The 25,638-nt window shown below is 43.1% G+C and overlaps 1 protein-coding gene across 2 annotated transcripts in view; it reads right to left on the bottom strand.

Annotated features, from left to right (window-relative positions):
* nova2 (NOVA alternative splicing regulator 2) overlaps positions 1-25,638 on the bottom strand; it is a 90,559-nt gene that overhangs the window by 18,684 nt on the left and 46,237 nt on the right. For both annotated transcript variants that reach the window (XM_080459414.1, XM_080459415.1), the window contains one exon: positions 3,690-3,856. In XM_080459414.1, the coding sequence (XP_080315540.1) occupies positions 3,690-3,856 (167 nt within the window). The remainder of the gene's footprint in view (positions 1-3,689; positions 3,857-25,638) is intronic.

The following is a 25,638-nucleotide window of genomic DNA, read 5'->3' as shown; positions in this document are numbered from 1 at the left end:
ACAGTACACACACACGCGCACGCACGCACGCACGCACGCACGCACGCACGCACACACACAAAACACACACACACACACACACACACACACACTGATGAGAGAAAAGTTTGCATTGGTCAAATGTCAGATCTGGAAGAATCTTTTGACACTGTGACCAAGGCGTCACGTCTCTTGTGTAATCTGTGCAAGAAACCTTGTAAGTCATCCACTGCAATACTTTTGTTTGGAACTGTGAATGGCAAAAGTACTGCAATCTCCAGCGGTTGCCTGGCAACAGCAGCCGGAGTTGGGTGTGAAAAAGCTGCAGAGGACTGACCTCAACCCTGTCGGAATGGATTATCTGAACTGAACACAGTAGAATGCAACAGAACAGACTGAAACAGAGCTGAATGGAACAGACACGACAAAATCAGTCTCGGACTGAGCAGATTAAACTACAACAGGCCGTAACGTAAGAAAGCCAACGAGATAAGAATGAAAATGAGTGGAATAAACACTAAATAATCGAGACTCAACTAGGATACAACAGAACCACATAAAAAGGATGAAAATAAATGAATAAGACTTGAATAAACAGCTTCATAAAGCCTATATCTAACACACCTGACTACACTAAACAAGAGTAGAGCAGAGTAGACTCGACTTAACAACAATAAAACAGACAGTTAGAGAGATGGATGGAAAAGAGCAATAGTGACAGAATAGAACATAACACTGGACTAGATTAGACTGGACTAAACCAAACGAGACAACATGAGACCACAACAAAATAGAATACACTAGAGTAGACTGGAATAGAGCAGAATAGAAAAGAATAGAGCAGCCACAAGGCTGGAGTAGACCAGAACAGAATGAAATAAACGTGAACAGCAAAATAAAAAGGACCAACATAGAAGAGAGCATACAAAGTTAGATAAGAGTAAAGCAGCAATAGGTTAAATAATAGACTTTATCACACAAGTAACAGACTGAAGCTTCTGAGCCAGACTGGGATTTTCATGAGGGGTAAAGTGTTTGTCCATCAGCTGCTGAGCGTGCACATATTTCTGACCAGAAACGATGCATTTATCGTCATACTTGACATTTTCTGGTGTTAAACTTGCTACAAGACAGAAACTTTGCAAACACTGAAGAAAACATCGGAGTGCACAAACATTCCAGCTCTGTTATCTGCAGCGGCTTTGAAAAGCACGTTTGAGTTCAAGGCAGTCAAGTATGCGTGGGATCGGGAATTTGTTGTGTGCGCGTTTGCGTGAGCGTGAGGCCCGATAAATTATACATAAATCTCATCACAGCAGCGCCTTAAAGTTGTGCTCTGGTGAAAACACTATCTCTGAGCGTCGTGTGCTTTTGCCTGTGTGTCTGCTTGTATGTTTTTACAAGTCTGATAGTCTCTATAATTATTCAAGACCATGAAGGCGTAGCGGTCCTTCCCCACCCGCGCCCCAAATTCAGCTTGTGACAGAGGATGAGAAATCACATGCACCGGGGGGAAAAGTATGCAACTCCGATGTAATACCAGAGCCGAGAGAGAAACACAAACATCTGGGACTTCAAAAAAAAAAAAAAAAAAGGAAAAAATGCTTTTTTTAACGTCTTGTCTACTGAAAGTGTTTTTTCTATGTGTGTGTGTGTGTGTGTGGGTGTGTGTGTGTGTGTGTCTGTGTGGGTGTTGTGTGGTTGAATGCACTGTCTGGCAGCCCTGAACAGTCAATTGGCAGAAACAATGCCAGACCTGGCTGATCGATAGGAAGCAATCATGAAGAAAGAATGATGATAATCACTTTAACAGATTGGGATCATAATCAATGGCCACACTAATTGTTCTCCATTACACAGTTGGTATTGGCACCTACATTTAGCTGTACAATCAGCAGCGTATTGAGTTTGTGTGAAGACAAAGAGCGGACGACAAACTTTGAGTTTGAACTTCTAGAATTGTTCCCTCCTTTTCTCTATCTGCTCTTTGTTTTTTTCTTTCCCCCAGTTAGTGGATACCTCAGCTGTAAAAGATCCCTGACACTAATCTCCGTCCAGACCACCCTGCCGGAGCCAGAGGAATTACTGTTAGTGGGTTGAAATACACAAATCCAACTGGATACCTTCTGATAAATATTTTCATTCTGTCCAAAATAAGTTCAATGTGGTGCCGTGGTCAGCACTCTGGACTCATAGTGAGACGGTTCAAATAGATGCACAGTGTCCATTTCACTCTCTGAGGATTTTAAAGACAATAAAAGTGATTATATCACCTGAATCCTGAGTGAATTCTAACTGAAGATAAAAGACATGAGCGCTCCAGTTTTTCTTCAGGTCTGTTGGGTTAATCAATGTCTTCATTTGCCCGTTTCTGAATGTGTGTGAATGCTAATCTCTCTCTCTCTCTGAGCCTGTGTGGACCCTCACCTCTCCAGGGTGCTCCTCTCTGTGAGCTGGGATCGTCTCCACCTCCAGTCGTAAAGAGTGAGCTCACAGTGGTTGTTGGTTTAAAAAACCATCCCTTCATACTGTCGTGGCTGGAACTTGACGGCTTATGGCCACATCGTGGAAGTTCAAACTGGTAAGATCAGACGTCACCGCGGACATTGAGGTTCAGCGTTCACATGAAAAATGTCAGCGGCTAGAACAATATACATTGCTGTGATTCTGATCAATATTTATGAATAGGATGGATAGATATGCCAATATTTATTTATTGGCACATATAAATCTTACTTGTGGGACTGATGAAGGTTAATCTCACCCTATCTTAAATTTGCATCAGATAATCTTGATAACATCTGATCGAAGTAGAATAAAAGAAGCGGAAAGGCAGGGAGTGATCAATACACTCCCTCTCACCTCCTCCCTCCTGACAAACAGTCTCTGTTGGTGTGAATGTTTAGGTTACTGTCATGGTGTGTGTGTGTGTGTGTGTGTGTGTGTGTGTGTGTGTGTGTGTGTGTGTGTGTGTGTGTGGTCGCCAGCAGCTCATGCGACATGCCGTTTGTGCATTCACACCTCAAACGCAGCCTCCTGTCCCGTCACATTTTCATCTCCAGGTTCTTTCCCTTCACTTCTCCTTCTCTCCGTCCGTTTCTCTTTGTCATCACTGATCCCTTGCGAGTTCAACCGCCGATCCTATTTTTTTATCACCTTCCAGCCCGTTTTGCTCTCCCTGCAGGTTTGTTGTGCCACAAATGTTTGTATCCTCCCCACCCCTACCCCCCCACCCCCACCCTCATGTTTCTTTATTCATTCATGCCTCATTCAGCTTTACTCAGACAGAAAATCATGGCTCAGCCACAGAAACACACGCACGCTTTAAACAAACCACAAACACCTTCAGTTGATCACAAGAATAGAATAGAATAGAATAGAATAGAATAGAATGAGCTGATGGGAAAAACTGAAACTAAATAGAATGGAATAATTGCGTTGATACAAAACAAACGAATTGGACATGAAGGAACACTGAAGTATAAAATAGACTAAAATGAAACAGATGAAACAGAAAAGAACACGACAGAGAAAAATATAAAACAGAATAGAACAGCAGATAATAGAATAGAAAAGCAATAGAAAAATACAAAAGCCTGGGACAAAGAAGAAAATTGGAATAGAATAAAACACACCATAATGTAACATAACATAACATGGGATTATAGATTATAGAACAGTAGAGAATAGAATAGATCAGTGGTACTGACCTGTTTGACCCGGTCCGGGTTGACGGTGGTCTGCGGCTGCAGGATACTGACGGGTTCTGTCTTCTGGGTGCTCTGAGGCATCTCCCTCACCTTCTCAGCAATGAAGTCATGGACGCCGTTCAGCGCCTCCACGGTCCCCTGAATCAGACACACCCGCTCTGTCGTCCCTGCAAGGACACGGGAAGAGACACAAGGGTCAAAATCTAATCTGTCCATCCAGCTCTACACATCACTTCATCTGAGACCGGCTCGGACCAGCCAGCAGTCCATCACTGCATCGACACCGACACACAATCACACAATCACACACTTAAACCTTATAGTCAAAATGCAACGTTTCCCTCCATATTCATTTAAAGTGCCAGGTTTCATTCAGTTTGTCAGGCTTTTTAGAAATCGTTCCTGTTTGTTTGTACAGAGCTGCTCTCCCAGTTCTGACCTGGATATTCACATTTTAGAATTGGTAGGAGCTCATGAATGGAAACAGAATAAACCATGGCTCAGACAGATTTACAAAGAAAAAAAGAAACAACTGCAAGAAAAGAAAAGGAAGCAGGAAGCTGTAATGATCCCCACAGGGAAATTACATGGTTGAGGCAGTAAAGCAGCAGGAGAGAGACAGAGAGGGAAAATCTGAAATAATTGAGTGAATTGGAGATTCAGATGTAGAAAATGTACATAAAAAAAACCCCTACGTGACATAGATAATATTCATAGAGCAAAACTAATTAAAAACTCCTATTAGATATCAGAAAACCTGAAGGGATTTTATCCAAAAACTAAATTAACACAGCAAACGTTGCAACAGATGGACATACGCAAAAACTAAATGACTAATAAAATGTCCACAATGATTCAGAAAACAAAGGTATTAATGTGAAAGTTTTCCAGCATCGCCCAGCCAGGTTATTCTTGCAGTATTGGTTTGCACCACAAGGTGGTGTATTGAGTCACTCAAAGACGTAACAGTAAGAATGGCTGAAGGGTTTATGAAATTAAATAATACACAATTTCCTCTCTGGACAACTAAAAATTGAAGAATCAAAACTGTGAAACAGGAAAAGGACAGACGGGAGGTGATGACTTGACACTGCCACCTAATGGACAACACAGGCATGTATTAAATTCTACATAGAGTCTAAATGAGGATGGAGTCGACTATTATCATCAATCCAGAACAAAAATGGTGAAACACTTAAAAAGAATAAACTGAAACCTGCAGGCGGGCACACACACAATTTCATCTCAAATTTTCGAATTAACACATTAATCTTCCTCCTTGTTTAGATAAAGGTAAGAAGACTCGCTTTAAGTGAGCTATTTGTTCTTCTAACGCTGCTTTTTGACGATTAATCTTATACATTTGCATTTGAAAAGCCTTTTAATTCCCTTTTCACTATTTCTACATATGTAAGGAATAAACACTTGTGGGACGAGCAACAAAAGCTCTTTCCAAAAAACTTATTCTGTGATTATTCTACCACCTAAAATGTAACCTACCAGACAAAGATGTTCTGACTTTTTGTGCTTAGTTAGTTTTACCCTACTGATGATGTGTTGTTGCAATAGTAATCCTGCTCTGAAAAAAATGTTCAGTCTGTCTTCGTCTCCTGTACACATCAGAAACTCCCACAGTTTATGTCTCTTTCCAGGATTCCTCTTCCAATCAGGAAATAAATTCCCCAGTGACACACACACATCCAAAGTTCTGCCTCAGCTTCAGCAGCACATGTACTCGAGCAGAAACTGGCTCCTTAAGATTTATATCAGCTGTAAATAATCTGGATTAAGTCCATTACACAAAGAGTGCATACATTCCACTACTTCATTTCAGGGGGAAAACTAGTTTATGTTCTCTCTTAATCGAAAATGCAATGAGTTTGCATCCTGTGCAAATATTCAATTCAACATGATCCACTTTGTTTCCCACATTAATGTGCGATCAGACAGTCACTGACCACAGATGTCATTTTCATTGTTGTCTTTCTGTTTATACAGTCAAAACGTGAAATAAAGAATATTCCTAAAGCTTAAGTAGTAAAACTGTATATTACATGAAACAAATCTATACAACCACGTCACAGTTTACGATTCCCCCCTCCATTTATTTAATTTTTCTATTTTGTTTAAATGCTTTTTTCGTACTATTTTTTTTCTTATTATTGCATGTACCCATAACGTTTGGTTATTGTATGGTTTATTTATTTATTCATTTATATTCAGTTTTAGCTGTGGTTTAAAGATGTTTACCTCTTCTAAAAATAAGAGAAAACTTTACATTACAGACTTGAGACTGCAAGCTGCAAACACTTCAGTGTTTATACTGTTAAGACCTTTATTATGAAATATATGTGTAATGTTATTTTATTAATTCAAATTTATACAATAACTATTTTATTAGTAACATTGCCTGTTCTCATTTGCATATATTGTATATTTCCATGTTAGTTCAACTTTCCGGCATATTCCATCTATTTTCAGGCAATAACTGCTTGAAATTATTTTCCAATGGCATGAAAATTAATTAAAAAGTGTCTTAAACTTTAAAAAACGTCTTTAATCCATCAAAAATAAACAGGAGTTTTACAATAATTGAATTTCATGCTACTTCTGTGTTGTAAATCAGGCGCAATGTGCAAATTACAGTCTGAAGTTTGAACCGCATGATGAGAAAATCCACATTTCAAAGCTGCGACGTACAAGAAAGAGTTAAAAACCTGCAGCTCAATGGACATTTATAGATAATAATAACAATAATAATAATAGAAAAGTACTCCAGTACATTTCAGAACCAGTGCACTTTAGAAGATGAGTCACTTCTTCATGTACTGTACTTCCACTTAAGTAATGAATGTGAGTGCTTTTTTTCCCCAACTGTTATTTTTTCATTCCATTTGTTTGCATATTTAGGTGGGAATTGCTGCAAGTCTAAAGCAGAAGAGACAAAACCTGGCCACAAGCTGCTGACTTGTGGAGATGAATAAGATATCGCATCATTTCTGTGGTCACGAGTCAAACAATTGAGAATCTCCGTGTAACATATGTTGTAAAAAAAATGACAGCTGTTCACTGTTAAAGCAGCAAATCTGCACTTTGACCTTGTAATTTCACGCTGCAGAGAGAAAACATGTCTGTGCCTTTAGTTTTACTGACTTGAGTGTGTGTGGAAATGTAAATAGTTGAGCGATGACGCAGTCAGAAGGGTCAACGCCAACCAAAAAAAGAGGAGGATTGAGGCCAAACCAAAGGCTTAACAACACAGTGAAAGTAAATCTCTCTCAACCCTTTTTCAATGCTTTTGTCTCTCATTTTTCCTCCCTTCCTTTCTTTATCTCCCTTTCTTTCCCCTCCATTTCCTCCCCCTTTCCCTTGGATCCACCGTTTAGCCGGCTCCGCTCTTATCTCGGCCCAGCAGCGCCTCGGATCGCTCCTTCCTGTCTCCTCCCTCTCCCCACATTGTTTGGCCCGGCTGAGTTTGGCCCGGCTCGGCCCTCTGTGGCCTAGACTGGGAGCGAAGGGATTGTGGTTTGAAAACCGCCACATGCATGTGTAACGGGGGGGCGGGGTCATAAAGGGGGTTAAATATAAAGCTAAGCCAAAAATAATTTGTATTACAGAGGATGTTTGATGATTGTTCTGCAGTTCCGTTTTTATTCATTACAGAATTTATTTATTCATTACAGAGGACACACAGACAACCTGCAGGACAGCAGCTGATTGTGATGGGGGGGTATGGTGGGGGGGGGGGGGGGGGGGGGGGGGGGTGGAGGCTGTGACAACAGAGACTAAATATAAAACACACATCATATTTGACATTTGCTGAATTTGGCTACCTGGCGTTGTTGACCTCTGTAACACCTGTTTACATTACAGTGATATTAAATGTCCGGTTTCTATTTTAACGTGGGGGTGGGGGGTGGTGGGTGGGGGTGGGTAGGGGTGGGGTTAGGGGTGGGGGGGTACTGTCTGACCAGAGTCAATCACTTCCGATCAGCCGCGGGATCGTGCTCCAGTTTTCACAGCTAGCCACATGCTACCTGTAGTTTTTCCAGCGTCTCTTTTTTTTTGTGTGTTTTATTCAGCCTTTGGTGAGCCGAGCGAAACAAACCACCAGCGTCTGCGTTTGTGATACCGAGGAAACTGGGCCTCGCCTCTCCCCGACAGCTGGTGCCCTCTGGGTAATCTGGGCCCGTCCAATCAGAGGCGAGGATTAGCAGGCCATTGTCTTGGCATGAGCGCGCGGGTTGTGTGGGTCTGGCTGCGTTTGTTTATTTGTGTGCGTGTGTGTGTATGTGTGTGTGTGTGTGTGTGTATGTGTGTGTGTGTGTGTGTGTGTAGTTGCGTTGTGTGATTGCAGCCGAAAAGGCCACTCTGTCACCAGAGATCACACTGGAGCCGCTGCACAGCTGTGCTAGTGCGACAAAGACCAGCTTAGTTTCATCATAAGTGTTTACCCAAAAATATTAGCTGGTATGCATTCAGTACAAAACACACTGAAGTCCCTTATGCGTGGCACATATGGGTGATTGAACCCTGAACCTGGAGGAATCAGGGAGCCGTGATTACTCATCACGTGTTGCAGGGAAAGTACATTACAGTGGCTTCTTTCATTTTTAGTGCAGGTTTTTTTATGCAGGCTTCTGGAGGTGTAGCTCCATTTTCTCATTTAAATACGATGGGATTGGTAACAACAATCAGCAGATTAAATGCACTTGTATTTAATCTGCTGATTCATCCAAATTAGAAAGTTGTCATCTCCTACCACACGAGGACACTGATGTTGTCACAACCGCCGAGAACCAAACACAAACTGGCTGCTGATTCTAGTAAATTTGGAAGGACGGCTTCATGAATTAGCCTAAATGAATACTTGCTTTCATCAACATTAGCAATGCTCGCGACTCAGTGTCATGTTTCCCTGAAGGACGCGCACATGCTCACACACGACAGCCACCGACCTACAAATGCCAAATCAGTGCCGGAGTGACAGATCCCCCTCCAGAACCCCCCCCCCCCCCCCCCAGGACCAGGCTCTGCTGGCTGTCAGCTCCACGCTGGTGCAAAGACACCAACGCGCATGTGTGTGGGCCTTTGTGTGAGACTTCTGCACTTCCCCATGTAAAACGAACCGCATCAATTTACATTAAAGAGCTGGACGCCTCTTCTAAACTCGATATTCTGCAGCTGCCGAGAAGAAAAGCTGCTGTCGCTCTGTGTTTACAGGACGGCTATGAAAGAGGCGGGCCGTTGATGAAGGCAGGTATTGTTTTCTGGATTCAGTCAGATTTTGAGTTGTCGGGACTCGATCTGAAGGTGAAAGCGAAATGTCAGGTGACGTCCGCAGTGTCATCAGGCTGGTTTGGTTAAAGCAGGAAACGTAGGACCCGTGGACCAAAGCCAGGACTCTAGAGAGTCCGATCCACCGAGAAAAACATCAACATAAAACGCTGTTTTTTTTATTTGTCTCCTGCGCATTTCGACTGATTATTGAGACGGAAAATAGGATTGTCGGCCAAATAAGTGGATGGTGACAAATAATCAAAGATGTCATGCGACTCGCGATTATTGCAAAATTATAGTTGTTATAGTTTTTGCAAGAAGTTGGTCAAATACACACACACACACGCACACGCACACGCACACACACACACACACACACACACACACACACACACACACACACACACACACACACACACACACACACACACACACACACACACACACACACACACACACACACACACACATACTTTGTTGGTCACCCAACCTTCGTTGACAAAGGTAATAAATGGAAATATCGTGTTTCCACCTTGTTTAGCTGCCCTAAAGCACTCTACACTGTTCCACTCACCTATTAACACACACATCCAAAGACACGCACTCATTCGTCAATGGTGAACATGCAAACTGCACATAGAGAGACCCTGAATTCCAGAATCCAGAGAGCGAACCACTACCCCTCTATGTACACCATAGGTCCCAAATATTAGGAGAATCAATAGAAAGACTCAAATGGAAAAAGAGGTTTTCCAGTGTCGGTTGTGTAAACGTACAGCACTGAGTGTCAAAGACAGGCAGGTTTCCCTGGCTGAGGCTCGTCTCTGTATCTGAGGATGATGGTAATTGATGAAGAAAAGCAGGAGTCTGTGAAACACATATCAGGTTTGAACTCCGGCTCCATATTCCTCATGTGACCAAGTGACCCAGCAGAACTCCGCTCAACACCACAACAGTCGTCATCCTCCTGATCTGAGTTCTGGAAGCTGCCAGTTGTTTTTATTAAACTCTAACTAACATGACTCACTCCTTCCTCCTCCTCCTCCTCCTCCTCCTCCTCCTCCTCCCCCTCCTCCTCCTCTCTCTGATGACCAGAAAGGCACCAGAGGTAGCAGACTGAAAGCAGAGAGCTCGCGTCTCCTCTGATTTGTGACTCACAGCAGCATATGCGCGCTCAGCATGGCGCTGCATACTGATGCTGCAGGAGGAAGAAGAGTGGACGAAGAGTACGAGCCACATGTTAACACGACCGGAGATCAAAGTACCCCCGTCCAACATCTGCCACAAGACGCGAGAAACCTTCAGAGCAGGAGGAGCGGAGGTCGGCGCGCTGCGGTCTGTTTACGGTTTGGAAAGCAAAAGGTGAACTCAATCCTGCCTCCGCTGGTTTGTTTGCCGCATCGCTAATTATCAGTGGAATAAAAAGATGAGTTAGTTTCTGTCTGTGACGGCGAGGAGAGCTCACACGGACGATCATTAGAAACATCTGAGATTGTTAATTGTGACGGCCGACCTGCAGCCAGCAGCCGTGATTCATTGTTTCCAGCCTCGTCCAGCAGGCGGGGTGGAGGGAGTCGGCCACTTGGGGCTCTCGTAGCGATAGTAGAGGCACATTATAAGGCCAGGAAAACAACAACAAAACAAAAAACACACATGTTTATCAACATTCAAAGTGTGACGGTACACTGTAACTGTAACTGACTAATTTAATCTGCATTTTATTCCAATATGTACGGTATACACCGTATGTATATTATTGTCAATGGCAAAGGCTCATGGGAAAACACGACTACTACATAACAAAACAGCTCTACTTTACTACACAGAGTAGAAATACAGTATATACTATAGTAGAAAACGGCTCTACAGTGCTGTACACAGGATATCATATTTAATGCAAAGGATTGTGTGAAACTAGAAAGGACTGTAGCTTTACAACACATCAGAGCTGTTTGCAACTGCAAGATTCAACATAGTTAATTAATGTAAGTGTAAGATTTTATGGTTTATAACATTCTAGTTCAACCTCTACTTTAAAGAAATTATACAGTATGTTATCAAGGAAACAGTGAAGTTAATTGTATTTACTCGTATATTGATCCCGCTGAGAGTTTCCCAGTGCTTCATTGTTTAGTAAACCTTGTTTTCTGTGGATTTAAAGGAATATTTATGATCTTATTTTGCTTTGCAAACAAAACCAGTTGTTTCGGCGCTTCTTCCACTGAATGGGTTTAATAGGTTCCGCTTAAGGTACATGTTTGTCCCGGAGTCTCGAGTATTGCTGTTACTCATAAAAAGTATCCAGGAACATGAGGTGAAGATCTCGATCTGTTCTCAGCTTGGGCAAAATGTCCTCATCCTGCGACTCTAAATTAAAGCAGAGGTTTTTTATTTAACTGTGACAAGAGGCAGCTGGAATATGTGAATGTTAATAAACTTACTCATGAAAAAAAAAAAAAAAAAGAGTTTCCATGACCTGAAAAAATGTTGTTTTCTTTCTCCATTTTGGATTATTAATGTTGTTTATCAGCTCAAGCAACCACTCAAGGCATAAACAGCGAGCATGCCACTAGAGTCGGACTGGAACCAGCAGCCACGGCAATCAGTGTGTGAAACAAGTTGTCAGAAGTATTCTGGCAAATTCCTGCAAAGTGACCCATTTGTTAAAAAATAAAATAAAATAAATCACCCCCCTCCTCTGGAGAACCCTGAAGTTCTCAGTCTGGAGGAAGTTTTCACAAACTTTCTTCAACATGTATAATTTAGAAATACCAGCAGAGAATGAGAGCGAGCGGGAAGAAGAGACGAGATGTGACAGAACCGCCAGAGGTCTTCTGTTCACAGGTACGAGATGTTCACCACCCCCCCACCCCCCCGCTAGGCCCAGGCATTTCAGCTTTTACACTTCCAGCTCCGCTCTGATGGAAGGAATGCTCAGCGGGAGACTGAACGGAGAGACGAGATACAGGGGTTCACACGACTCGTGTCACATCGGAAACGTGTCAAGGAGGGGGGGATTGTGTGTGTGTGTGTGTGTGTGTGTGTGTGTGTGTGTGTGGTGGGGGGGGGGGGGGTGTGCGTGTGTGTGTGGACAAGAACTCAGAGAGGGAGCGGCAGATCGACGGAGCCACGGCGGCCATGTCAAAACGGAGTGACAACAGAGAGAGAGAGACACAGAAACACAGAGAGAGAGATCTTTGTGAGGCCTGTCACAACAAAGCAATGTCACAAGAACACAGACAGAGAGATTCTGCCAGACGCACAGAAACGGGAAAAATGTAAACAGAAGAACCCCAAAACAAACCGGGGACAAGACGAGGACGACGAATCTGCGCAAAACACCGAGCGGCGTCTACAACATGCACTTTCAACACTTTTGGATTATTTCTTCTCTAAAGATGTACGACGTCTCAACACACCACAATCGGCTTCACAACCACAAGCTTCTGCCTTCATTTTGCAAAGTTTACAGATAAAGACGCTGGACTGAAGAAACTGATTTATTAAGGTTCCGTGCAAGAAGAACCCGGTCAGACTGCTGGGTCACGTGTTTCCGTGTAAAGTCTGCATGTTCTCCCTGGGCACGTGGGGATTTATCACGAGGAGTCTGGCTTCTAAAATGGGTTTGCGCGTGTGTGTGACTCCTGTGATGGTGTGGATGGATGTGATGCCAGGGGCCAGCGGTTAGTGCTGTCGCCTCGCCATTCAGAAAACCTCCGTTTGATTCCCATCCTCCGTGGAGTTTGCATGTTCCTCCTCAGATGAGGTCGATTGGTGACTGAATTGTTGGCAGACGTGAGGTTTTGGGGGAATTCTCCTAAACGTCCTAAAATAAACGTATGTTCGCATCGCACAGGAGCCCCTCAGTGTTCTGCAAAGACAAACAGCTTCGAGAGATTAAAACAAAACAAAGTGGAAATGGAAAACAAAAAGCTGGAGCGCAATTATAACTACATGAAGCCTGGGACACGAATGAACCTACAGAAAACATTAGGCGATGAGAGCTGGATCCAGTGGGAGAGGAAATGGCTTCGACGCTTGATATAAAACAACCTCTGCGGCGCCGTCGGAGCCGATTGGAGGCAGAGCGAGACAAGGCTGCTGGTTTAATGTAAGCTCATTAAACAGATCTCCTTAGGCGGCGGATAAGCTCAGGTTAACTGGCTGCTTCTGATCAGATCTGTTGGATTAGCCGGCTGTTAGAGGTGCGGCTCAACACCTTTATTTCTCCTGGAGGTTAAAGAGTGCATGAAGTGGCTTATAGGAGGGCTGAGAGCCAGGATAGAGGACGATCAGATGGAGAGGAGGCCAAAACCAGAGAGATGACAGATAGGATCCCGTCCCAGTGTGTGAAGCAGCACAGTGGTTTGGGCCCAGATGTGGAAGAAGGCCTCTTCTTGGAAGAGTGGATCTGATCTGACATCATGAGCCAACATTCAAATACAAGACTATTAAAATTCTTCAGTGACAAACCCCAAAAAGACATTTTCAGACAAGACAAACCAATAACCGTCAATCATTGTGATCCAAACCGCGACTATTTTTTCTCATTTTCATCAGTTTCAGTCACTTCAGCTGAACTCCAGGATGGAAGTTATCTTAGTTTGGTTTCTTTTTTTTTTGGGGTCACAAAACAGTAAAATTTCTCATAAGAGTAAAGCAAGTTCAGCAGAAAGTTATGCACATGTACAAACGTTTGCACGACAGTGACGATTTGTAGGGTAGGGTGCATGTACACACACACACACACACACACACACACACACACACACACACACACACACACACACACACACACACACACACACACACACACACACACACACACACACACACACACAGCTGTGCATATACAGTTAAACGCTTTTTCATGCAGCGGGGCAGCTGTTGGTGATGTCATGAGTTGTTATTCCAAAAAGAGAGTGTGTGTGTGTGTGTGTGTCTGTGTGTGCGTGTGTGTGTGTGTGTGTGTGTGTGTGTGTGTGTGTGTGTGTGTGTGTGTAGCAGAGCGAGCATGACTGCATGTGCTGATGTAATCAGGAGCAGAAAAGGAAACTTGGACCTGTTCTCTGCTGCAACAGACCCAAGTCTTCATTAGAGAGAGAGAACAGGACTGAAGGAGGGGAAGAAAGGAACGAGGGAAAGAAAATGGAAGAATAAAAGAAAAGAAAAGAAAGGGATCGGGTTGGAGAGGGGGGAGAAAAAAGACAAGAGGACGGACAAATTCAACACAAAAGTGGGATTTAGGAAGGAGGGAAGGAAAATATAAATAATGACAACAAATAATAAACTAAAAGGAGGAGGACGGAGGACAATCTTGCAGCTTATGTGGATGAAAATGTGATGGTTGCTTTGCAATGTGCTGGCAGAGAGTTAATCTCCTGTGTGCCTATAGCCCCATAATACACACTCTCCTGCTGGCTTCCACATCATTTACAGCAGAAAAAAAAAATAAAAAATCACGGTCAATTAGGAAAAACACATTAAATCCTTCAGTAATTCTGGACAACTACCCTGGGGTGCAGCTTTACTGGTCTGCAGCCAGTTTTACGGACTTTAAAAGCAAGAAACTGAGGAAAACAAACGGTTCATCGGGCGTTTTGGCAGACGGAGGTGAGAACGGTCCCGACATGAAAGCTCCCGCACGTTAGCAGAGTCTAGCGGCGAGTGTAAACAAGCGAGATCGGAAAACCGCGAGAATGAAAAAACTTTTTTCGAAAGAATGAGTTTGAGCCGTGCCGACATTGCTCAGTTTCAATCGGAGCCCAAAAAAAACAGAGACGAAAAAACTCCAGGAAAATCTGCACAGGATGCATCAACACAACACAGATGCGAAAAAAAAAAAAAAAAGCAACGTGAAAATCAAATGTATAGATTTGCGAATCCTTTTCCAAGACTTAAGCAATTTGTAATTGTATATAATACATTTAGGGCTAACCTTTAGTATCTATCGATCGATCGATCGATCGATCGATCGATCTATCTATCTATCTATCTATCTATCTATCTATCTATCTATCTATCTATCTATCTATCTATCTATCTATCTATCTATCTATCTATCTATCTATCTATCTATCCATCCATCCATCCATCCATCCATCCATCCATCCATCCATCCATCCATCCATCCATCCATCCATCCATCCATCTATCTATCTATCTATCTATCTTGTATTCGATGTGCACTTCATATGTAGCTTTTCTTGTATTTATGTTACCTAAACCTTGTTTCTGTCTTAAACCACCGCGTTGCAGGGATTTGTATTACTACTGTGTTCTAACTGAGTATTAGTACTTTAAGTTTAAGTTCCTTGTGATTCTGCTGCTTCTATACTGTGTCAGTAGAAAATGGCTGCGTGGGCCGTTTCAACGCTCTGTTTGTCTTGGAGGCAGATCTGTGGTCACCATGAAGGTTATGGTGGTGCATCCTTCCCGTTCCTGCCCTCATGTTTTAAAGCAGCACGGGGGGGACATTAAAACACGGGTTCCTGTCAGCCACCCCCCCCCCCCCCCGTCCCCCCTCCCCTCTCTCTTTCACTGTTTCTGCTCACTCATTCTCCCCCCATCTCCTCCCTCCTCTCCTTTATCTGTCTGGAGGTCCGGCAGTGACAGAGAGCGCTCGGTGAGAAGAACGAGGCAGCCCTCCTCCGAAGCACAACAAAAGAAGCTGGAAGAAAAGGCAAAGAATTCCTCTGCTCTGATGTAAGGCCTTTCAGTCCAGAGAAACCTGCTGCTCTCCGTCCAGGCTCCGCCTCCCAGTCCCTCTCACGCCGCCGCTGCAGCGACCTCCGAGCTGCACGCTTCACAACATGCATGTTTTCAATTTCACGAGCGTGCACGAAAAAAAACAACCCCCCCAAAAAAAACAACCAAAACACTGGTAACGTAGCAATAAAGGCCCGGCGTGCCAGGATTACGTCAGCGGCTTTCAAACTTTGACTCTGCAGCGACACGTTGGATGTGTTGATATTGATATCTGAATCGGTTTGCAGCTGCAAGCCAACGGTTCCCTCGCACTGTGTTTACTCTCCTTTACAGCTGGAGAAAGTTAGTCTTTCAAAACAACTTACATCAGCCCTGGCAGCGATCGCACTCTAATAAATGCTGCCTTTTATTTTGAAGACGTTTGTTATATTTCTGCTAAAATCTTTTTTTTTTTTTTTTTTTTTTTGATGAATTACTGATATATTTCATTAAACAGAAAAAAAAGGACACAATCGCTTTCCTCTGACAAAAACAACTTTTTTCTTCATCTCTTTTCAACAGTACACTGTTCCCATCCTCCTCTCCCTCCCTCCCTCCCTCCTCCCCCCTCTTCTCTTTCTTTTTCTTTCTTTCATTCTTTCCCTGGCAGCAGGATCGGTGTTGCCCAAGTGACCTGGCCCATGCCGAGCAAACAGCTGAAAAGATGCCTCCTTTTTCCCTCTATGTTTTAACCCCTCTGCCTCTCCTTAATCTTCAAGTAATCTCTTCTCTTTCTATTTCCAACTCTCCTTAATTCCACTTTTTTTTTTCCCCACCTGCTCTGCCTCTCCACTGAGTTGAACCTGCCTCATTCATTCAAAGGTTTCCAGGAAAACAGAAATCACAGTTTGAAGCACTTTGGGGCTTTTGAGGCCGACGTCTCGCGTCATAACAAACACACAACACACGGCTGACAAGCTTGAACTGGTGGCATAATTAGTAAAGCTCTGAAGCAATCTTATTTAAATCATATTCCTTTCCAAGAGTTTTTCTCTTTTCGTTATGCGGAAAGTGTTTATAGTGCAGCTCAAACACAGTGGCTCTCTCATGTCTGCCCAGATTCTCCTTGGACTCCTCAGGCTTTAGTGAGGGCCAAGTTTTATTAAAGATATGCGCGGCATAATAATAATAATAAAAAATAATTAAATTAAATTAAATTAAATTAAATTAATTTAAATTAAATTAAATTAAATTAAATTAAATTAAATTAAATTAAATTAAATTGTGTTACAGATGGTAATGTTATTACTTAAAGTCAGAAATCTTTTATCTTAATTAACTTCAGGATTGGTGGGACGCTCCTCCAGTAAACAGGAGTTTAGTTAAACAGTAAACAACAGCTGCAGGTAATGTTGATGCTTACTGTTGAGTAAAGCCTCATTCACATGACAATGTTTTCAAGTGAAAATGGAAAAACTTCAGGTGTGTTTTGGGTGTCTGTTTACACAGCAGCGTTCGGAGCAACCGACAATGCAACTTTTTGAAAAAGTCTCCAAAGGTAAGACAGTTTGAAAATGGGAAACGCAACTTTTTGAAATCGCTCTGATGTAATCTCCATGGAAACCTTGTCTGTCTACTAGAGTGTCTGTGTACTCCCATTGTTAATGTTGATAGTGTGTTGTTCTCTGCTGCGTGTGTGTGTGTGTGTGTGTGTGTGTGTGTGTGTGTGTGTGTGTGTGTGTGTGTGTGTGTGTGTGTGTGTGTGTGTGTGTGTGTGTGTGTGTGGTTTCATCACAAAAAACAGCAACTGGCGTGCAAACTACATCTTTTTCAGCATTTCTGCCGTTTCTGTGTAAATGGACATCTTTTTCAAATTGTTGCTGTATGAAGGTGAAACGTTTCTGAAACAAAAAGGCAAAAACTGAGTTTTCACCTGAAACTTTGTCATGAAACATTCAGGGAAATCCTCCGCTGAACAGTAGGTCAGTTGAATAGTAAAGAGAAAATAGAGTCAAGAAATGCTGGTTGTTTGTTGAGTCCGTTCTTAATCAAAGCAGCACTGACGTAGAAACAGTTAACGCAAAGGTGAAGCTGAAGCTACTTGGTGTGTTAATTCTGGATTAATAAGTGTGCTCCGCTTACAGTAGAATGAATGTAACCAAATAGAGTAACCAGATACTTTCATAATGCACCAACCTCACACTCAACTTCTCCTTCACACCAGCTACAAGGAAAAAAAAAAGTAGGAATTTCTCTGAGAAACAACAGCACTATAAAGATTTCCCTCCCAAGCTGATAAAATATTTGCAATGACTGGAATCACAACCACAACAGTTCAAAACTTCTTTGCAAGTTAGATAAAAACAATAAAAACACAAGAAAAAGACTTGGTTGTTCCAGTAGAATGAAAGTCAGCTGGAGTCTGAAGGTGAGCAGGTGTAATATTACGTCACAAGCGGTGGGGGGAGGGGTGGGGGGAGGGGTGGGGGTTGGTGGGTGGGGGGCTGGGGGAGGGTGGCGGTGCGGGGGGTTGCAATAATGTGCTCCTCTGGGTCTTCCCCAATGGACAAACCCTCGTAGACACGCACACGCGTATTCCTGTCATTAAATGGCGACATTGCAGAAGCCCCTTCACACACTTATGGAAAGAACGCAGACACACACACACACACACACACACACACACACACACACACACACACTGGAGCTCTCTAGAAAGTCACACATGTCACTATGTAACCACAGACAACTATATATACACACCTAATCACCGGCATACCCGTCTGTCCTCCGCGCGGCTCGTTTGTGTCCTCGGAGGGCCCGGGAGGTAACCGGACCTCGTGTGAATTCCTGCTCGACCCAAACGAGTTCAACACCGGTCTGATCTTACTCACACCCTCACACACACGCACACGCACGCACGCACGCACACGCACACACACACGCACACGCACACACACAGATGAAGATGCACACGTGCAAATGTGGAGGCCTTCCTGCAGCGCAGACCAAATAATGGCGAGGCATAAAGAGAGGAACAACGGAAGAAAGAAACTGTTTCTCTTTGGGTTTTCTCCTCCTCTGTCCCGGTGCATATTATTTACTCTTTTCGTCTCACTTTCTTTCACTTTTTTTAACGCAGAAGAAGAAGAATGGACATTATAGCAATCAGCAGTGATTCAGACCTACTGTGAAGAGGTTGTTCATGGTTCTTATTAATTTGACTGGAGCATTTTCTATTAAAGCTGCTGTAGGTTCAGACTCTTTGAGAGACCTTTAATGAACTGAGCTATACAGTACACTACATAACATAATGTTTATTAGTTTTTTACTCTGAACTGGAAATTTGCTGTGATTCTCTCACAATAGCTTTTTAGTTTTTTTGTTGCTTTCTGTCCTCTCGCTCTAATCTCCAACAGAAACTGAAATGTGTGATTGTTGTTTTCCTCCATGAAAGTAATAAAAGTATCTTTAAGATTTCACAAAACAAATAAAACAGAATTCAAGTCAATCACAGATGATTGGAGGTTTTGCATTCAACTAATAAATGGTCACAGAATTTTATCCAAATATCTTTTTACATAGTGAAAATGGATCACAGTTCCACTTGGGGGCGGCACACTAGTTTGTGATTAATGAGAATCTCTCTATTTTTAGTCGTGTGGCTGCTCGTCAGATTAAATCTCAGTTAAATCTTTACAGTTATCTTGCCCCGATATCTTGTAATTTACTACCCTGCCAGGTGCCGTCATGAGTTCCCTCCTCACTCAAAGTAAACAGGTGTAATATTTGGGTTGGATCCACGTCGTTTACTTGGAGTAAAACGAGTTTGATGTGACAAACAGCCGACATGTTGAGCTGAGTGCGCGCTTCCCTCCTGCTCTTTTGAGATGTTCCCACAATTCTGGTTGGATTTGAATTGGCTTAGACATCCTATCATGCCCCCCACCTGGATCTGGAACTCTCCGCTTTACCAACTGACACAGACAGTAACATTATCTTTATAAACTCGGGAGATGGATTTAATCAACAGCTGCATGTGATGCTAGATTTCTTTCAATAAACAAAAAAGATGTGGATTTAAGACTACATGTTGGGAGAAGATCTATAAGAACGCGCATAATGAATCATTTCCAACATTTCATTAAATAATTTAAATCCAAAGAAAACTGAAATGACCTCAGAGGAGTTCAGACTGAGCATATTCGGTAGATCTATATGTGATATGTCTATATGCTATATGTCTACATGTGAGGACAGTGAAGTGACGCCACTGCTAAACGGACTACAATGCGACCTTGTGCAATGTGTGTGTGTGTGTGTGTGTGTGTGTATGTGTCAATGAGTGTGTGTGTGTGTGTGTGTGTGTGTGTGTGTGTGTGTGTGTGTGTGTGTGTGTGTGTGTGTGTGTGTGTGTGTGTGTGTGTGTGTGTGTGCGCTTTTTGTGGCATGACATGCATGAGCTCACAAACGCACACACTCCATCCCTAATACTCTGTCTTGAACTCCTCGAGTGTTATCTCCACTGTCGGTATCTGGTATCGCACAACTGCCTTGATGGAGCAACACCTGTCACACACACACACACGCGCACGCACGCATGCACGCACACTCGCACACACACGGCTGTTTTGATAACTTTCAGGCCTCAGGACACAACAGGGAAAAGTAGAGGGAGGGAGGGAGGGAGGAGTGCGTGTGCATGTGTTTTTCTAACTATTCTGCCTGTAAGAGTGTTATTTCAGGACTTGAACCCACTGTGTGTGTCCATTTTTGTATTTCTGTCCTGTACAAGCATATGTATGTCTTTCTATCTTTGGCGCATGTCTTTGTGTGTGTGTGTGTGTGTGTGTGTGTGTGTGTGTGAGTTGTGGACAGTGTCAGCTGGCCTAAGCCTCCTTGTCCCCACCCTCTTACAGCCTCAAATCCCCCCAAATCCATCTCTGCTGCCCATGTGACTACAACTGCCCCCTTACCCCCTTCAGCTGCCCCAACTCTGCTGTCAACCTCTCTCTCTCTCTCTCTCTCTCTCTCTCTCTCTCTCTCTCTCTCTCTCTGTCCGTCTCTCCCCCTCCCTCGCTCTCACACACACCTTTCCCCTCCTTCATCATCTCTCCGTCCCTCCGAGACCATTTCCTTTCTCACACTTGGAGGATCATTTAGAGATTGGACTATAAATCTCAGCAAACATTTCTCAGAAGAGAACCGAGCACACATGTGGTGAAATGGTCCGACTAAGAACGACATCAATTTTAATGGTGTTTTTTAACAAGTTCTTTTAAAAAAAAGAAAAAATCTGCCTGCAACGAATTTAAGGGGCAGATTAAAAACAGCCTCTCAGGTTTTTTGCAAGTGACCACATTTGGTAGCTTAAAATCAAAGTACAAAACAGTACAAAAAATATATTTTCATTTCTTGTGAGAATGAAAAAGTTCTCGTCTTTTTTAATTTAATTGATTTTCCTTTCTGATTTGCTCGATCATTCCACACTCTTCTAACTTCCTCTTATTCTCTTCCACTGGCTCGCGCCGAATACACACTTTGTCTTCTGACTCATGCTACTGGGAAAAACACACACACACACACACACACACACACACACACACACACACACACACACACACACACACACACACACACACACACACACACACACACACACACACACACACACACACACACACACACACTCCATATCCGTCAGTGAGTCTGCACAGTTTATGAGAATACCGGTCTTGCTTTATCAGCATTTTCACAACTTTGTGGAGCGCCAGGTGTTTGAACTGTGGCCCCGGCACAATACTCCGTCTCCTTAACGCCGAACACTCGTGTCTCCACGTCACGTGCGTCACGCCCCGGCTTAATGGAGCTCAGAACGCTCTGCTTGTTTAGTTTTACTGGACCACATAATGACGAGGAGAACGCTGCATGAGGCCTGGCTGCTCCTGGGATAATCTGCGAGCCTCCAAATTCCCAACGCCACGTCCGTAAACGTTGCGATGCTCTTTAAGCGTTTAGGGCCTGTTGTGTCAATTTGACGATTCACTTCACTCTTTTACACAAATTAACCTCTCGCAGCACCAGCCAGAGCTCTGGCCTGCACAGCCAGTCGGAGCTGATTGTTTTACCCGAGGGACGTATAACGGTGTAGTGGTGAGCAGTCTCCCCGTGACATCGGTTCGATTCCAGGCTTGGTGGGTCTTTCCATGCAAAGTCTGCAAGATCTCCCTGTGCATGTGTGGGTATTTTTCCAGTTGCTCTCCAGTCCTAAAACATGCCTTTGAGGCTAATTGGATGAACAAATGCAACATAATTCTAGTTTGTGAACAAGATCTTCTGTTAAAACTCTTTTATTCACTTTCTCCGAGCTCCATGTTTGGTCTCCACCAGCTCCCGAAGCAACATTCAGGCGAGTTCGCTGATAAATGCCCCCTTTTGCTCATGAGACGTTCTCTACCCATCTACTTGGCCTAAACCAATTGACTTTATACCAACTGCGCCAGAGATTGAAGAAGCGAGCATGCAATCGCAATGGAGCCGGTAGATTTTGATGGGAAAGTGAAAAATGAAACTGCATTCCCGAAAAGCCCCTGAATGCTCCCTGGGGGCAGCACATAATCTGCTTAAAAGCATAGGATAACTTTCACTGTACTACTGTCTACATGTGGCATTTGTCTCGATATTGTACAGAGAGACGCAAACTTACAAACGCACATCAAAAGCCACAGATTAACTTAAAAAAAAAAAAAACGTCTTTGAATTGTGGGAGGAAGCTTTGCTAGAAACACTAAGAAGAACATGAACATTCCCACAGAGAAGCCGGAGCTCACGAGTAAAGCAGAGTCTGCAGGAGTACAAACCGCCAGGCATTCCCTCGAGACACGATCACCACTAATCCATCTTCTATGCTCGATCTGTCTAAATCAGAGTCACCGAAGATCATTAAACACACACTAATGACGAATGCTGTAAAAAAAAAAAAAAAACACAAACCTGCAAACTGAACACAGAAAGGTCCAAGTCGAGAGTGCTAACCACAACCCCACCAGCAACAATATAGTTAAATTTGAACATAATTTTCAAGAAACCAAGTAAATAAAGTGCTAATATGACTCTGTTTTTTGTGTATCTTCATAGATATGACAGTGGAAGATAAAAAACCTCAGGTTTCTCCCATCGGCTCCATTGGTGCACCAGGAGAAGTACATGAATGGGTGATTGATCATGTAAAGCACGTTGAGAAGGTTCAAACATTATATATAAACGCATCATCTAAGTAAAGTCCATCTCTTGAAGCACAAAAAAAACAAGTGGCATTTGTTGCATTTTGTGCTTTAAATCTACTCAAATCATTGAGTTTACGGGAATTAAACATGCAGCCATAACTACAACTACAACTAACCAATTTAAGACTCTCGGGGGTTTGGGACCTTCAATTTCTCATGACCTCGTTGCTATAAAGAATTGTACTGTTTGGATCAACACAGTCGGCCGTGCAGAGGAAAGTTCCCTGCTTCCTAATTCAACTTACAAAATCAGTGGCGTTACGCAATTGCCATCGCACAATGTTAGCGAACACGAGCTCGGCGAGAGAACGAGACGGATCAAATGTCCAGTGAGGGTTGTTTTCCCCTCCGTATATGTTGGATTATGATTGGTTTGCAGGTTCGGCGAGGCAGCGAAAACAGAGAGCCGTTAAACAGCTCATAGCATGTGGATCACGGTCCGAGCGCACAGACACACATCAGCACACACACGGCGAACATTTACTCAACAAAGCTCTTCAGCCATGGAGACCAGCATGCCTGGTCTTTTACATCATCATCACCATCATACACAATCTGGTCCCCATTTGTTACAGCTGGAACTGCAGTGTGTGTGTGTGTGTGTGTGTGCGTGTGTGTGTGTGTGTGTGTGTGTGTGTGTGTGTGTGTGTGTGTGTGTGTGTGTGTGTGTGTGTGTGTGTGTGTGTGTGTGTGTGTGTGCTGTGACTTGGCTCTAGACTGAGGACACGTAGCCAGAGAAAGCCTCACACACCAAAACATCCTCAACTACACTTGAACTCTCGTCTCAGCGCTCGTTCCTGCGTGCGCCGCGAGCGCAGCCCGCCCGGGGAGTCGCACTGAAACGCACACTTCTCTTCCAACATGGCATAAATCCTCGCTGGAAAAACAAATTAAAGTCTGTAACTGTAACTCTGACTTCGATCAACCGGGGCGCGGGAGTCCGCTGCCGCCTTTCAGTCGGAGGGAAGAGAAGCGCCGGAGCCAAATCGTGGACAGTCAATGAGACGGCGGGGCCAAGAAGCATTGTTCCCTGACATCAGCCCAAAGTCGTCTCATGTCACCGACAATCCTCTCGACTGTCAGGAACTAAAAGCTCCTCTTTGCATCGGGTCCTGCTGACTCTCAGTTCCACCTCTGATTTTTAAGTTTGTCTGAATTCTAAAAAGGTTGGGACTTTGGGACAACGTCTGACAAAAACAAGACATGACATATTGAAAGACCAACATTTGGTCATGTCATGACAAACATTTGTTTTTTCTTCACAGTAACAAACAGTGAAAGCAAGGGTCAACAATCCGTGGCTCTAGAGCGGCATGAGGCTCTTTAGTTCCTCTGTGTTGGCTCTTTTGTATACCTGGCCTGTTTTCAAAAAGATGCTCCTGGCTCCTAAAACAGGCAAAAAAAAGGTAAAAACTGTTAAAAGTGGTTACAAAAGCTAAAACAGCTAAATTAATTTTAAATTGTATTCATGAAATATCATGAATGTACATTTAACAAAACTACGTTTTATAAAAGCTGCTTACAGGTTGTTTTTTACGAGAAAAGGAGATGAACACAACCTCCTCCCAACTTTTTGAAACTGGAAGCCACATTCAGATTCCAAATTCTTGCTACTTTTGTGAATGAAATCTGGGTTTTGTACGATTTGTTGAACTGATGGAAGATCTGAAGATCTTTGTATTCAATTACATATAATCCCAAACCTTTGGGGATCTGGGATTGTACCTTTGGCACATCGAGATGTACCAGCATCCAAATGTTACACAAAATCCAATTAAACTGGAGAGTTTAACCCCAACAACAGACTTTAACACAAATTAAATGACGGAAAGCAAAATCTAAGAAGCACTTCCTCCAGTTAACCCACTTGTAACGTTTCAGGCTCCATTGCTCAGCCACACACATAAACACACACACAAACTACACAACGAGTGAAAGCAGAGGTACCACAGATTATTAGAGTATATGCTCAGTTAAAGTCACAAAAAGCCAAAAAAGATCAGTGAAATGTCATTAAATGGCTATTTGCTGGTATATTTATTACATTTGATGTTAAAATCTTAAGGTGCATATAGATATTTCTACATTCCCATAGAAAATACTGCTGAAATCCATTTCTTTGTTGGTATTAAATAGTAATCTTTCCAGTTCTGCTCGGCAAAATGGCGTCATCGTGTCATCAAGCTATTGACGCTTCGCATCAAGATAGTTTGACTATGTTGTTGGCTCTTCCACAATTCTGCATTTTGACTTTTCCTGAGATATTGTGGAAGTGGAATCAAACGTAAAGAGACGAACTGCCAACCAATTCACAAACTCTGAGATTAAAGTCTTTCCACAGTCAAAACGCAGCTCTGATTTCTGTGGTCGTCACAGAGGTGCTTCAGGCTGCAGCTGGGCGGACATCAAATAGTTGACGCTACCTCAAACTTTCACTGACGAACTTGGAAGAAAAAAAAGGTGGATGTCATATTTTGTGTGCCTGCGAGTGCGCAGACTTGTTAGACAGATGATGGGCAGGTGTAATTAGAAGTAAAGCCTCTGATTGAACGAGGAACTTAAAAAAACAAAAACATTTCTGCTGCTTTCTCTCCCGCTCTTCCTCCGTGTTGTGTGTAAGTAGACGGAAGAAAGTGGCAATTAGCAATCAGCTAAAACACTAATTAGCTCTCTCTCTCTCTCTCTCTATATATATA

The sequence above is a fragment of the Lipophrys pholis genome (assembly GCF_963383615.2).
Source record: "Lipophrys pholis genome assembly, chromosome: 3".
Taxonomy (NCBI): Eukaryota; Metazoa; Chordata; class Actinopteri; order Blenniiformes; family Blenniidae; genus Lipophrys; species Lipophrys pholis.
This window is presented reverse-complemented; position numbering and strand designations above follow the sequence as displayed.